This window comes from Bos mutus, chromosome 8, assembly GCF_027580195.1.
Source record: "Bos mutus isolate GX-2022 chromosome 8, NWIPB_WYAK_1.1, whole genome shotgun sequence".
NCBI lineage: Eukaryota > Metazoa > Chordata > Mammalia > Artiodactyla > Bovidae > Bos > Bos mutus.
The window spans coordinates 270022-283994 of record NC_091624.1 but is presented as its reverse complement, the minus strand read 5'-3'; the positions used below and the strand labels follow the sequence as shown (position 1 = coordinate 283994).

Sequence of the window (13973 nt, the reverse complement as noted above, 5' to 3'; positions counted from 1 at the left end):
AAAAAGTATCCAGAAAATATTAATAGACTGAGTGGGTGTATCACATTTTTCCTCAGCAGGACTATAGTCTGTACAGATATTTCCATGGGAGAACCTGACTGTTTACAAATTTGAGACGTATTTACCAAATAAGGAGTCTTTTTTTGATGTGGGGTGTATACATTTCAATTTACTCTCATTGTTGCCATCAAAAGGCACCAGAGTGTTACCTCTAAGGACAGAAACGCTCACCAAGCCTCAAGACACCTTCACTAGCTGGGTTCTATAACCGAACCAGTTCCAAGGAACAAGGTAAGGTCCACACTCCCTTTAAGCTTTGCCCCTGAAGGGCGTCCTCTTCAGCCCTGGACAAAGATCTGAGCAAGAATCAGTCAGTGGCGTCATCAGGGGCCCTCGGGCCCTGTCCTCTCTGGACCAGCATGAACACGGCTCTGCAGACTGAGAAGTGTGCATAGAAAAATGGAAAGTGGGTGGACGGCCTACATATCTTTAGAATAGCGTGCTCCCTTCTCATATCTGAGGGAAAGAACTATGTGGAAGCTAAATTTCGTTAATCCAAAATACACTGCCAGGTAGCATTGTTACTTGTATGTACATATAACAACGATATTCGTATTACATTTGTACTAAGAAGGTCGCTCCTGTTAGAAAGATTGTCTTCCTAAATGCACAGTTTCTAGTACATGCCTAGCATACTAACAGCATATTAATAGTGAAAATAACAGAGCTGATAAAAGTTAAACATTAAACAATATTTCATTATAGCACATAATGTTATCCTTTATGAAAGGTAATTGTTTTCTCCCTAGTAAGAGTTTAGTTAGACTATTAAATGATAAGCATAATGGTTTAACAAATGTAACAATTCATTTTGAAACATGTAGTTAATTAACATATACCTACTTTGGAAACCTTTGAAGTTAGTTAATAGTTATCTCAAATAAAATATATTCCTTTTGGAGGGAAAGAGAAAATTGATGTAGCTGAAACACTGGAGTTTTACACTGTTTACAAAAAAACACTTTTCATCTCACAACATACATTTACAGTAAATACAAGTTAAACACAGCACTTCCCTTTATGATCCAATATTGCTTTCTCAAAAGACGAAATCAAATCTAGCAAAATAAATTATTTTTGTTGTTGTGTAATTTTCTCCCTTATCTTTTCTGGGCCCTTCAGAGTGGAAAGCTGTTCACTTACTAAAGGAGGGAATTAAATTTCTTAATATGAATATATCACCTCTTCTTGCCTAAAAACAGATGTGAAACTTGTAGAGATTATTTCAGTGAATTATCTTCAGCTTTTGTAGGAAACTTCCATTTTGTGGTTTTTAAACTTTGTTGGTAACCATCATGGAATTACACTTAGACTTCAGAAACCATCCAGTCCAATCAGCATTTGACACAAAAGATAGTCCAGTTCAGTTCAGTCGCTCAGTCGTGTCCGACTCTTTGCAACCCCATGAATCACAGCATGCCAGGCCTCCCTGTCCATCACCAACTCCCGGAGTTCACTCAGACGCACGTCCATCAAGTTGGTGATGCCATCCAGCCATCTCATCCTCTGGCGTCCCCTTCTCCTCCTGCCCCCAATCCCTCCCAGCATCAGAGTCTTTTCCAATGAGTCAACTCTTCGCATGAGGGGACCAAAGTACTGGAGTTTCAGCTTTAGCATCATTCCTTCCAAAGAAATCCCAGGGCTGATCTCCTTCAGAATGGACTGGTTGGATCTCCTTGCAGTCCAAGGGACTCTCAAGAGTCTTCTCCAACACCACAGTTCAAAAGCATCAATTCTTCGGCGCTCAGCCTTCTTCACAGTCCAACTCTCACATCCATACATGACCACTGGAAAAAACCATAGCCTTGACTAGACAGACTTTTGTTGGCAAAGTAATGTCTCTGCTTTTGAATATGCTATCTAGGTTGGTCATAACTTTTCTTCCAAGGAGTAAGTGTCTTTTAATTTCATGGCTGCAATCACCATCTGCAGTGATTTTGGAGCCCCCCAAAATAAAGTCTGACACTGTTTCCACTGTTTCCCCGTTTCCCATGAAGTGATGAGACCAGAGGCCATGATCTTCATTTTCACAAAAGATAGGGGAGAGTCTAAACAATTTGCACATACAATTTCACATTTTGTGTGAGCCAGTTTATATATATTATACTTCAATTTGCCTTAACCGGCACAAATTAATTTAGCCAATCAGAAGTGTTAACAGTCTGTACAATACACATATTTCTGGTGACTGGAGAGCTCCAGAAAGTTAATTCTGACAATACCACAAGTGGAAAAGCTCAGTAGAGATTCTAAATCAGTGCACTCTTTTATTAAGTTGAAAAAGTTTGTTAAAAAGGCTCATCCAAACTGAGGGCACCTAGTCATGTCAGCCTGTGCAAAGAATGGATGAACTAACGCATGACCTGTCTGAGCCTCGTGGGCAGATCTCATGAGTCTAAAGGCCGACTAAATACCAGTTTTGTCACTGCTGTTTGTACATCTAAGTATCTAATAAGCTGAGCTGAAGTGTTGGCATATATATAATTGGGTGATAGAAGGATTCATTCAAGAAATCCATTTGTCTGTCCCATTTAAACACTGCAAAATAAAAAAGGACAACAGTGATTACTATCAAGGCTTCTTTGGTATAATTTGGGGTGCAGTGGAAGATAGTTCTTACTGGTATTTTTTAGAAAAAAAATCTATTTTGATATGGTAAGATTTAGAAAGAAAGATTATATGCAAATTTAAAACAATATGAGATTGGGCTAATTTCTTTTTTCACTGCAGCAAGATGTTTTTACAAAAACAGATTTACACCAAAATATTTTTTCATAGAAACGTCACCTGCTTCCACTATGCTGGAGAGGAGTCCAAAGATGTCCCGGCTGCACAGGGATGCTGTTGAGAGCCGGCTGGGAAAGACTTGTCACTAGGCGGCGCTCTCCCTAGAGCAGCGTGAACTCCATCTACACACAGAAGGGGGAAAAGGAAAAATACCTCTTTCATCTGCCTCAGAGCAGTTTGATATGAGTTTTTACTTTTCTAGAGCACACCTTGACAGAAAGTTCACGTTTTAGTCGTATTGCTTGGAGAAAGAAAAAGTTCACTGAGAAATCAAACCATCTCCTTCAAACACATACCCCCAGAGTGTGTGCAGAAGGCGGTGCGTTTAGACGACACGGTTTTTCAGCTCTATTCTATTCACCCTACCCGACTCTGCCAAACACTTTCCTGAGGACTCGGACCTCCGGGAGGGAGCGAGAGGAAGGGACGCGGAGATCCGCGCGCGTCCGGCCGGGGTCGCCGCGCGCGTCCCGGGCGCATCCAGCCGGCCGGCGGCCGCCGCGCTCGCGGCCGAGGTTTCCATTCCCGCCGCCGCGCTCCCTGCGGTATTGCGCCGAGAATACCTTTCCCAACCAGATCGCCGGTTTGGAGAAAGTCCAGCTCTTGCCCAGAAAGAGCCAATAAAATGGGAAAGTGCGCAACTGATTGATAATACATTTTACAAGAAGAAAAATTAAAGGAGGTAAACTGCTGAACTCTCACAAATGGGCCTGCCTACAACCTAAAACTTTCTGCAGGACGCGGGCCTGGACGGAGGGCCCGGGGCCGAGGGTCCAGCGCGCCGTCCTCCGGGGGCTCGCCGGGCGGGTGAGGGTGGCAGGGGGCCGCCGCGGTCCAGCCAGGGGGCTGTGTCCGGGGGTCCCAGCGCTAACTCAGACCCTGCCCTCCCCGCCGCGCCCCGGACCGGCCTGGGGCGAAGCGACCTCGCCCCCGGGAGTGGTCCCCAGCCTCGCCGGCAGATCCCCCAAAACACACAGACTCTCGTTGACTTATTAAATGTGAGGCAATCAGGCAGCTCCTTTTTTAATAGCCCGAGATCTACATTTAGACAAAAACAGATCCGAGTTCCTGGTAAAGGCGTTTCTTCTCATCCTGTCATAAGTGACAGGAACGGAGGGAAATAGACTGGAGGAGAGAAGGGGTGGGGGGAGGTGAAGGGGAGGGACAAGGAGGGGAGGGAGATGGGAGAGGGGGGCCGCCGGGGTGGGGGTGCAGGGTGGGCAGTGGGGGAGGGAAATGGAGGAGACGGGAGAAAGGGGGATCGGGTGCGTGGGGAGAGGGGGTGTAGGAGGGGGTCGGGGAGGGAGTGGAGGGGAGGAGACGGGGAGTGTGGGGAGACGGGGCGGGGAGACGGGGAGAAGGAGGGGGAGACGCGGAGGGGCGATGGGGGGGCAGACGGGGTGGGGAGACGGGGAAGAGATGGGGGTGGTGAAGGGGGTGTCTGACGAAGATCCGCGCGGGGATACGAACACTCCGGCGGCTTCTAATTAAAGACCGGAGCCGGGCCCTCGGGGACCCGCCTGACGTCGGCAGCCGCGGGGATAAGAGGCGCCCAGAGGTCCGAGGCCGGACTCCGCCAGCCCGCACCCCAAGCCACTGCGAGTTCCGCGCCCGCAGCTCCGAGGCGCCGCGTCCCTTCCCCGCGCGTCCAGTGCGCCCCGCGGCCGGGCGCCGCCGGGCATGGAGTAGGGAGCCGGGCGCCAGCTCCGGGGCGCGGGGACGGACGCCGGAGGACGCGCACGGCTGCGGGGCGCGGGGACGGGCGACCCGGCCGGGTTCCTGCGCGCAGGTGGCTCCGCGGCTGGCGCCGGGCAGGTACGAGCCGGGCTCCCTCCCCGGGGCCAGGGGTTTTCCAGAACCGGGCCCAGCGGGCGTCTGGGGAGAGGGTCTCGTCGCCGGGGCTTTTCGGCGGAGATCGGGGACACCGGGAAGAGGGGCGACCGCCACACAAAGGCGCTGCTGGAAACTTGAGCCCGGCCGCCGGGCGGGGCGCCCACACCCCCGGCTTGCCGGGGTGCGCGGCGGTTCCCTGAGGCAGACGCCTGGGCCCGAGCCCCCGAGCCCCCGCTGCCCCCCGCTCGGCGCCCGTGGGGGAAAGAAAGTTGAGGCGCTGCGCCGCGCTGCGGGGCTCCGGCCAATGTGCCATCTCCAGGAAAGTTCGGGGCCGCGGCGGGGCCGAGGCGCGTGCCGCCCTGCGCGGAGGGCGCGCGGCACCCAAGGCGCGCTCTCCACGTCGCCGCGAGGGCCTCGGGGAGGGGGCGTCCGCGTGGGACCCCGCCCAACCTCCCGCCCCGGCCCCGCGGCGGCCTCCCCGGTCCGGACGGCGCGGGCGCCCCTCCACCGGCTTGGCGACTCCGGGGCGCGGGGGCCGGGGCGCGCGGTCCGAGGGGAGTGGCCTCGCCGCCCTCCCTACCGACCGGCTCTCCAGGTCTCCGCGCACCCTGTCCCTCCAGCGAGCCGAGCTCCGGGAGCGCACCGACCCCACCCGGCCCGGCCGAGCGCAGAATGCACGGACCCGGGCGCCCCCTCCTGCTGGGGCTGCTGCTTGTGCTGGGGGCGGCGGGGCCCGGCAGGGGCGGCGCGGAGCCCCGGGAGGCCGCGGACCGACAGACGCTGCTGCGGCTCATCGTGGAGATCGTCCAGGAGCTCAGGAAGTACCACTCGGGGGAGTCCAAGAGGCTGCAGCTCTCGGGCCGGCAGGACTACACCCTGGACCGCAGGGAGGTCGCGGACTACGCTTACCCAGAGGAGCAGAGAGTGGGTGAGTCCCCGCCCGCCCGCTGTGGAGGCGAGCGCCGCCTGCAAAGGCCTCCAGCTTGTGGGGCTGGCCGAGCCCCCGGGTCTGCCTGTCTGGTATCAGGGGACGCTAGAAGAACCAGGACTTGCTTGGAGATAGAACTCTGAGAACGCATACGTAGTTTTAAAATATAAATGCATTTCTACTGTTTTTTTTTTTTTTTTTTAGCTGGGAAATATTTTTATTTAAAAAAGGAGATAGGAATTCCATGAATGATGCCTGGCAGATAACATAACTACCCCTCATCCACATCTAAGACGTGTGAGTTGTTACCCGGGTCGGTAATTTCAGCATGGAACTGTCATCTGTTATTTTGGAAATGGAAATATTTTCAGCAAAGCAGTTTCAACTGAGACAGAAATGTTTCAGAACCCCCCACCCCCATCCCCACGGCAGAGCCTTCCCAGAGTGGCTGCCCTCTGGGAAATTTCCAAGGAAAGCATGCAAGCTTTTAATGCTTTCATGACACAATCAGGTCAAATATGATAAGGTCAATTTTATATAGACGGACTAAACTTAGTTGTAAACGAAGACTGACATTTAGGAGATGTCTAAACCTTGCAAGCAAGATTCTTACGGAAATTTTCCCTCTTTGAATGAGAATTGGTGGTAGTGTGACCACATGCCATCACATTACTAGTGCAGATCAGGTGAGTAAAAGTGAATCCAGATGACTGTTAAAAAGAGCAAAAGCAAGGCTGAAAGCAGAAAGGATGTCAGCCAGGCTAGTCACCAACACCAGCTGGGACTGTGCAGACACAGCTTTCCCTGGGAACTGTACTTTAGCTCATCTGCCCGGTTACGTCTGTTTGCATGCATTCATACCAACCTTCACAACAGGTGGTATTGACAGACCCTCACCCTTTTTCTAAGTGAATACCTAGAAGAATACGCCTATGGCAGATTCTTTTGTTTGTTTGAAGGATGATATCAGGTTTTCCTCTTAGAACTTTGAGAGACGGTTGAATTTGATTTTCTAGGTCTTCAAGATCAAAGTGTCTAGAGTGATTTATTCACTGGAAGATAACTGTCACACACACACACACACACTTCATGGTCCCTGCCTCTCTCCTGATGGTGGAGATCGGTGTTAGTAGCAGATCTTGGAGTGTTGTGAACCTGATTTGAGGACAATGTGCCCACTCACCCGTCCTCATATCGCCGTGTATGGCAATCAAGGGGCTGCTATGATTGCTGTTTATAGCCGAATATCCAGTAATTTTAAAACACCCACTTCAGATCACATGAGAAAATGCTTCTTTTGGTCAAGTTAATAATTTACTTCTTTTCCCTTAAACAGAAATTGTCCCTCGAGATCTAAGGATGAAAGACAAGTTTCTAAAACATCTTACAGGTAAGCTTGCCCCTCGTTCCTTCGCCTCTCCCCAGATACTGGCCTCCCAGGAGCTCTCACTATCTGTTTCTCCTTGCACGCTCCAGGCCCTCTGTATTTCAGCCCAAAGTGCAGCAAACACTTCCACAGACTTTACCACAACACCCGAGACTGCACCATCCCCGCATGTAAGTGACCACGTCTGAATCGCTGCGTAGAGTAGACGTGAGTATGGGCCTCCACCTGGGTGAACAGCGCCTGCCTTGTGTCACCCAGACTTGCTAATATTTACTCCCTGTTGACTCTGCAGTCAGGGGCTGGGCTGAGCAGACCATTGAGGAAGATAACGACATGCAGCAGCTAGTGCCAAACAGAACACAGTTTACATTTGCTGGAATTAATCAACTCTTGGAATGGGCTGGACTCCTCCATGCATTTCTCGAATTCTGGCCTCATGCCTGTCCTTGTATCCACTCGACTCTGACAGTGGAGCAGACGTTTAAAATGAGTTGCTAAAGTGACTACTGTAGGGTATAAAGTATCGAAGGATGGATCTGGACCATTCCCACCACCCTGGCCAGAGACTTTTTGTTTCTACCAGTAATTATAACCTCATCACCCAAGAATTTTACTGCTATTTCAAAACTTTGCTCTTCTGCTTGGTTTCATCATTCATTCAGAAATGCAGGTGTCCCTCTTCATGTGGCTCTCAGCTGTAACTTTCTGGGTTATCTACAACAAAATGGATTTCATTTCCCTCAAAAGTGGCTCCTTGTGCTCTTCACAAAACATGCAATGATGACAAGTAGCTGAGTAGCTGGAGTGACATGTGCTAGAGCTGTCAACCAACTTTTGTGTGTTGTAGGGACCACAACTTCCCTTCCCTTTAAGGCTCACAGGAGGACAGCTGTGCAAATAAGTCAAGCCTCTTAGAAGCCGTTTTCAGGACTGTCCTTAGGCTGTCCTTAGACTGTCCAGACCTGCCTGTCCTGCTCAAAACAGTAAACCCCTTTCCATGAAGGGGAAACTGCTCTGCGTAGGCAGCAGAGCCACTTTGTGGAGCTCTCCCACCCCCAGGCACAGCAGGAAGGCAGGGAGCTCCTCCTGGAGGGAGGGGCGGTGGCCTCGGTCAGCGCCGTCACAGGGACAGAGGCACAAGCGCTGTCTTTGGGCTGCGTGTGCCTGATCGCAGACGCCACACGCTCATCCACAGACCCTCCCCGGGACCCCCCCACACACACACACACACTTGCTGCCTCCTCTGCTGATGTAACTGAGTAGCGAGGCAGCGATTCTCCTGGCCATCCAGAAGGGGAGGTGGCAGGACCAGGACGCATGACGGCTGCACCTGGAGACAGGTCAGTGCCCTGGACGCGCGGCTGGCCACACGGCTCCCACCCTCTCAGCTCATAATGAGCTGCGGAGCCAAATCTGGGCACGTTTGTGCAGCTCGAGGCTGAATACAAGAGTTCCAGCATCCTGGCAGGTCAGACAGAAGGAACAATGGACCTTCTCACTCAAGGCGTGGTCTTGGGGTGAGCTCCTTTGAAGAGCAGGACTTTTGAGTCCATCACACCCGCTGAGCAGTCTGCACCTTAAGGGGACCCCCCAGGTGGACATCAGGGTGGAGACCTGTTGTCCAGCAGGGAGATGGTTGACCTCAGGATCTTAGGGCGTGTGTCAAATGCCAGTATCTTCTTTGAGCTCATACAATCCACTGTATCACATATGGTCTGTTTAGGAAAACCGCATCCTAAAAAATGTGGTGCATCTGGTGAAGAGCCAAAAAGCCAGGAGTCCCAATGACCCTGCTTCCAGCTGTCAGATCATCCTTTGAGTCTAAATTATGTCCTCTAAATATTTATCAGGTGTGATTTTCGAAGAATTAGCTGCTTGTCCACCATGTGGTGCATACTCATTGCTGTTAATGTATTCACTCACTCGGGATTTGGCCAAGAGTATGAACTCTCCCATCTTTAAGTAGGGTTTTGTGACTCTTGAGAAGTAAACTCTGTCTTGAGGAATCCCTGTATGGCTGTGACTGCTGAGCTGCCTGTCCTCTGAGGCAGCATCTGCGAGACGAATGGAGCAGGCAACCACATGCGCTCGCTAGGAGGGCCAGGCCGCACCCAGAAACCAGCTCTTGCTTCCCTCCATTGTCCAGCCAGGTGTTTTCACTCTGGTACTTGGCTGCTGACCCCCTGTCTTTAGAATTTTTGTGCGGAAGGCTTTATGTTATGATCAACTCAAGAGGGGACCCAGCCTGCACGTGACCTAAAAGTTATGAAATAATACAGGGCATGGAAGACTGTCTGCCAGCAAGCAAACGAAAGCCATTTTGATGAGCCCATCAACCACTGTGCGGAGCAGACGGGCAGAGCAGGCGTGTGGACGTCTGCGTCCCCACCCCCAACAGCCTCCCGGTCACATCACCTAGCTTCTGTCACGTGACACTGGCGGTCCTGAGGTGCCATGAATTATTAAGTCAGCAGCTTCAAGCCATGATTGCAGACGACAGTCTGCGTGCTGCTTCCAGGGAATTTAGAGTGTATAAAGGAATGAATGGCTTTAGCAGCTGCTATGGTTTTTAAAGTGAATGCTGTTCATCTAAGCTGCTGAGGTATCTCACGAGGGTCTGTGATCTATTCCCACTTGCAGACTACAAGAGGTGTGCCCGGCTTCTAACTCGGCTGGCAGTCAGCCCGATGTGCGTGGAGGGATAAGGTAAGTTGGCGGCCCTGTCACCATGCCCTGCACACCAAAGATGGGGTGTGTCTGGGACTTGAAAAATTCACGGGGGTTTAGAGACAGTCATTCTCAGTGAAAGTAGAGTTATTGTGGGTCAGGCTGACAGAATACTCCAAATGTCTCTAAATACTGGCCAGCAGTAAAACACACAGCCGCGCAGGCAGCCTCTGGGGCCCAGTCCCAGGAGGACGTGCTGGCCGAGTGCACGGTAATCTGCACACAGCCCACTGGCTACTGACTTCAGCACGCGCTTGGTGCATGCGTGAAGTCCTGCTCACCCACCTACAGGCTCTCGTTCAGACGTTCATAGATGAGGATATGACTAACCGTATCCATGCAGATTCTAGAGACATACTGTTTGAGGCGGACGTCTATCAGGATGTCAGGGCACTGATGAAGCTGTAAGAACAGCTGAGAACAGGTCTATCTGCATCTGATGGCTGCCCCCTCGTTTCCCGTGAGTCGAGGAGAGGTGCTTTTTGTGGCGAAGGCCACGCTGACCAAGGTCTGTGCGGGTGTCCAGGGCAGCCGCCGTGGGTGCTGCCCTGAGCTCCATCCACAGCACTGCTTCTCCCTAGCAGAGTCTGTCCAGCAAACAGGGGTTCAGGGAAGCACGCGGTTACTGGAGGCTGTGACCCCACACCCTCCACAGGCTCATGGAACTTACAACACTTCCTATCTGCGGGGAGTGAAAGCACATTTTTTAAAGTGAAAGCTGAGAAATCCCTCCTCCTTCGTGTTTCATCTGAATGCTGCCCAGTCTCTCCTCCACTGCCCACGTGGCAAACAGAACACTTATTTTTAAAGCAATGAATGGATTATTATAAGTCTCCCAAAGAACCTGCCAGGAGAGATGAGAATGCTTTTATTAAGTATTTCTTTATAGTTAAAGCATCACTGTCCCAAAGATGAACCAGGCACATCCTTGGAAACAACTGCCATTTACTCACAAGTGGGGAGACCCGGTCAGGCCGCAGGCTCCCTGCCTTCCTGCCTGTGAGCTGACCCCTGCATCCCCTAACTGCTCTCCCGCAAAGACAGCTCGTCCGAGTGCAAAGGCGGGAGTAGTGGCTTCCAGGAGCCCTGGCGGCTGTGGAGCTGCTCCCAAGCGTGACCCCGCCCTGCTCCGTGTCAGGAAGGGCTTTCCCAGCACAGCAGGCGTGTCACCACTGTCAGTAACCGTGTTTGTTTTGGCCAAGGTGTCATTTACAATATAGATTCTTATGCTAAAATAGCTTTATAGTGCTTTAAAAGATTAATTTCTTCCAATTCCAGAAGCTTTAAGCCACAATTGCAAACGCTTAACTGGTTGGTGACAGTGCAGAGTCAAGGGTCTCCCTGACCCCCTGGAGGGTAGAGCCCACATCCTGCATCAACATCCGACTTTGCTCACGAGCCATAAGCTGTGCCCAAGTGCCTCTTCTGTGGTCCTAACCCACGAAGACATCAGGACGCACCTGCAGAGGGAGATGCTTCTTCCCACGCCAGACCATGACCTCAGCCTCTTAAAGGCTGGTCTGAAGGAAGTCAGGCTTCAGGGGATCCTGAGCGTGGAACCCCTCCACTCCGTGATCTCAGAGCAGAGCCCTCTCCTTCTTTCTGCACCTCATGACCTGATCTCCTCCAGCCAGAGGAGTCTAGCTTTCCAGCCCCTCTCCCACATGGCAAGACAGCCTCCCCACACACTCTCCTTGTCCTGGGCTTCCCCTCAGGTAATTTCACAGCCTCAGACCTGGAATATTTTCAGAGGAAACAAGTAGCAAGCATCCACCTCATTCTACAAAATGCAGCCCAGGATCACCGCAGTCAGTCAGACTGCACTGCCGAGAACTCACAGCAGACGCGGCAACACCGAGCTCTAGTCTTCAGCCCAGCAGGCATTCTCTTCATCTGAGACAATTTCACTCCTTCAGCACAGCAGGCCCATGGTGACAGCAGAACTGAGTTATTTCTCACAGTAAAAGACGCACAGGAACATGGGGAGACACATGCAGACTGAAAACTCCTCAGGTCTGGACACACATCAGTGTCAGTCACTCAGTCGTGTCCGACTCTTTGCGACCCCATGGGCGGTAGCCCGCCAGGCTCCTCTGTCCACAGGATTTCCCAGGCAAGAATTCTGCAGTGGGTTGTCATTTCCTTCTCCAGGGGATCTTCCTGACCCAGGAATTGAACCTGGGTCTCCTGCATCGCAGGTTGATTATGTTACACGTAATTTAACATATAGGTCTTCCAGTGTGAGTCATTCTAGAAAACCAAGCCTGTCTGTTTTGCAGTGAGCAGAGCTGTGCAGCAGCCCAGGACCCATGAGAAGTGCCTTGGAGACCAACAGGACAGAACCCACTGCCTTCTGAACACACCCCGTGAACAGAGATTTATTTTTGCAGACAGACTTCCATAATTCCTTTACCTTGAGTTTCGTATGTGGTTGACACCATGTGTGGACACATATTCAGTAAATTTGTGTGCCTGACAGTAATGCTTGCCACTCAGTATTTTAGACAACAGGACTGCCTTTGATGTGTCATGCTGTGAAATGGCAGAGAGAGATCTTTTTCCTGATTAGGTGACATCACAGATATTTCTTTAGAAACATAAGCAGAGTCAGCAGAATCTAAAAATATATTTTCATATAGCATATGGTATTAATATTTTATTATTTTTACAATTAAATTCCCAGAATATTATTTGGAACTGCATGAAAAAAAAAAAAAAAAACTTCAGTGTGGAGACATCTGTGTACATGCTCAGGCTGATTTCATTTGTCCTTTTGTAAAATAAGTGTAAAGTGGTGTCCAGATCCTGTGCAATATGTAAATACTGTAAATAAAACACCAGTAATAAATGAAGAGTTTGGTACAGTGAAGGCTTCAGAGTGACTCTTTACTTCTGAACAAGTTTATCTGGGGAATTTGTGATTTACAAATCTTTATGACACTGAAATACTGGCAGAAGTCACAGAATAAAAAAGGCATAAATAAAACGAGAAAGCTACACATTCTTGTAAGGGACAATCAGCATTTTCTAGAGAGTGGTATTATATTGGTGACATACTCCGTAAGACACGTGCTTTAGTAGTGAATAGTTCAAATGAGTGTGCCTCTACTTCCTATGTGACTTTGTAATGGAAACATGAAACCAAGAGGGACCTTAAAACTTCCAAGAAGCTCCAGATTTTATAGGTAGATATATTTTGAACAAATCTGACTGGATCTAATTTTTTTAAAAACAAGTGAATTCAGCAGTGACATTTTCTGTGCAGAGGATCCCTGGTCTGAATACAGCCTAACATGTAGTGTGCTGTTGCTTCAGTCCTCTCTTTAGACTGTAGCCCGCCAGGCTCCTCTGCCATGGGCTTCTCCAGGCAAGAATACTGGAGTGGGTTGCCATGCCCTCCTCCAGGGGATCTTCCTGCCCCAGGGATCTAATTTGTGGCTCCTGAGGCTCTGGCATTGCAGGTGGGTTCTGTACCGCTGAGCCACCAGGGACGCCCCGGATATAGCCTAGGGACAAAGTCAACTAGAATCCTAGGATTTGTGTGATAATCCGCATGGAAGACATAAACATTAAGGGAAAGTAAACTATGAACATGAAAGAACAGAAACAGTAAAAAATTCTCTGGCCCTGAGATTATTAAGCAGTTACTAAATGGTCAAGACTCTGGGGTATAGCTTCTGAAGTACTTTGCTTCCCTGTTTTCTAGCTGCAGTTAAACTTTTCCCCTTGATTCTTTACTTTTTAGAGCTACCATTATCAAACCCTCAGTCCACCTGACTCTCAAGTCTTCAGGATGAGTCTGACGTAGCAGTCTTCTGGCCAAACCTCCCCAGCGTTTCACCTGTGCTACCCCTGACGGCCTGGGGTGACGACAGCCTTATCCGCCCCTCAGGCCCAAGGACTAAATGCCCCCACCTGAGACCCTCACGAGACTAAGGACTGGACACCATGCCTCTGCGCTCTCCCTGCTGCTGAGTGACCGTCACTCAGACTGACCTGAGACTCAGTCCTCCCAGGGCTTCAGGTCACCAGCTATGGACAGGGGTGAAGACTCGGAGAACCGCTGTCCCTCATCGAGCCGTCCATGCAGAGTCTCTCTTGGGGTCCCAGGCAGCTATGGCTGAGGGCCACCAGCTTCTCCCATGAACAGATGAGTCAAGCGGAAGCAACATGCTTGCTCAGCAGGCCCGCTCCTCAGGCTTCTGCCCGACCCTGAGCAGACAGGCACACCACACCCCAAACACAGGGACA

At 50.7% G+C, this 13973-nt stretch overlaps 1 protein-coding gene across 2 annotated transcripts; it reads left to right on the top strand.

Annotated features, from left to right (window-relative positions):
- Positions 1–4275: 4275 nt before the first annotated feature.
- On the top strand, positions 4276–13906 carry ALKAL2 (ALK and LTK ligand 2). 2 transcript variants are annotated; one of them, XM_070374961.1, is made up of 6 exons: positions 4276–4662; positions 5301–5608; positions 6945–6998; positions 7085–7165; positions 9636–9701; positions 12002–13906. In XM_070374961.1, the coding sequence occupies exons 2-5, from the start codon at positions 5353–5355 to the stop codon at positions 9698–9700; spliced, it is 456 nt and encodes a 151-aa protein (XP_070231062.1). In that variant the 5' UTR covers positions 4276–4662; positions 5301–5352; the 3' UTR covers position 9701; positions 12002–13906. The 2 variants fall into 2 exon arrangements, with proteins under 2 accessions (XP_070231062.1, XP_005889430.2); XM_005889368.3 differs by lacking the exon at positions 4276–4662 and having other exon boundaries at positions 5271–5608.
- Positions 13907–13973: the final 67 nt, after the last annotated feature.

Bases quoted from the DNA above. Each gene is read 5' to 3' on its own strand.
- ALKAL2 (XM_070374961.1), top strand. From the start codon at position 5,353: ATGCACGGACCCGGGCGCCCCCTCCTGCTGGGGCTGCTGCTTGTGCTG. The intron at 6,999-7,084 runs GTAAGCTTGCCC...TGCACGCTCCAG, and splicing joins GTTTCTAAAACATCTTACAG to GCCCTCTGTATTTCAGCCCA. The intron at 7,166-9,635 runs GTAAGTGACCAC...TCCCACTTGCAG, and splicing joins AGACTGCACCATCCCCGCAT to ACTACAAGAGGTGTGCCCGG.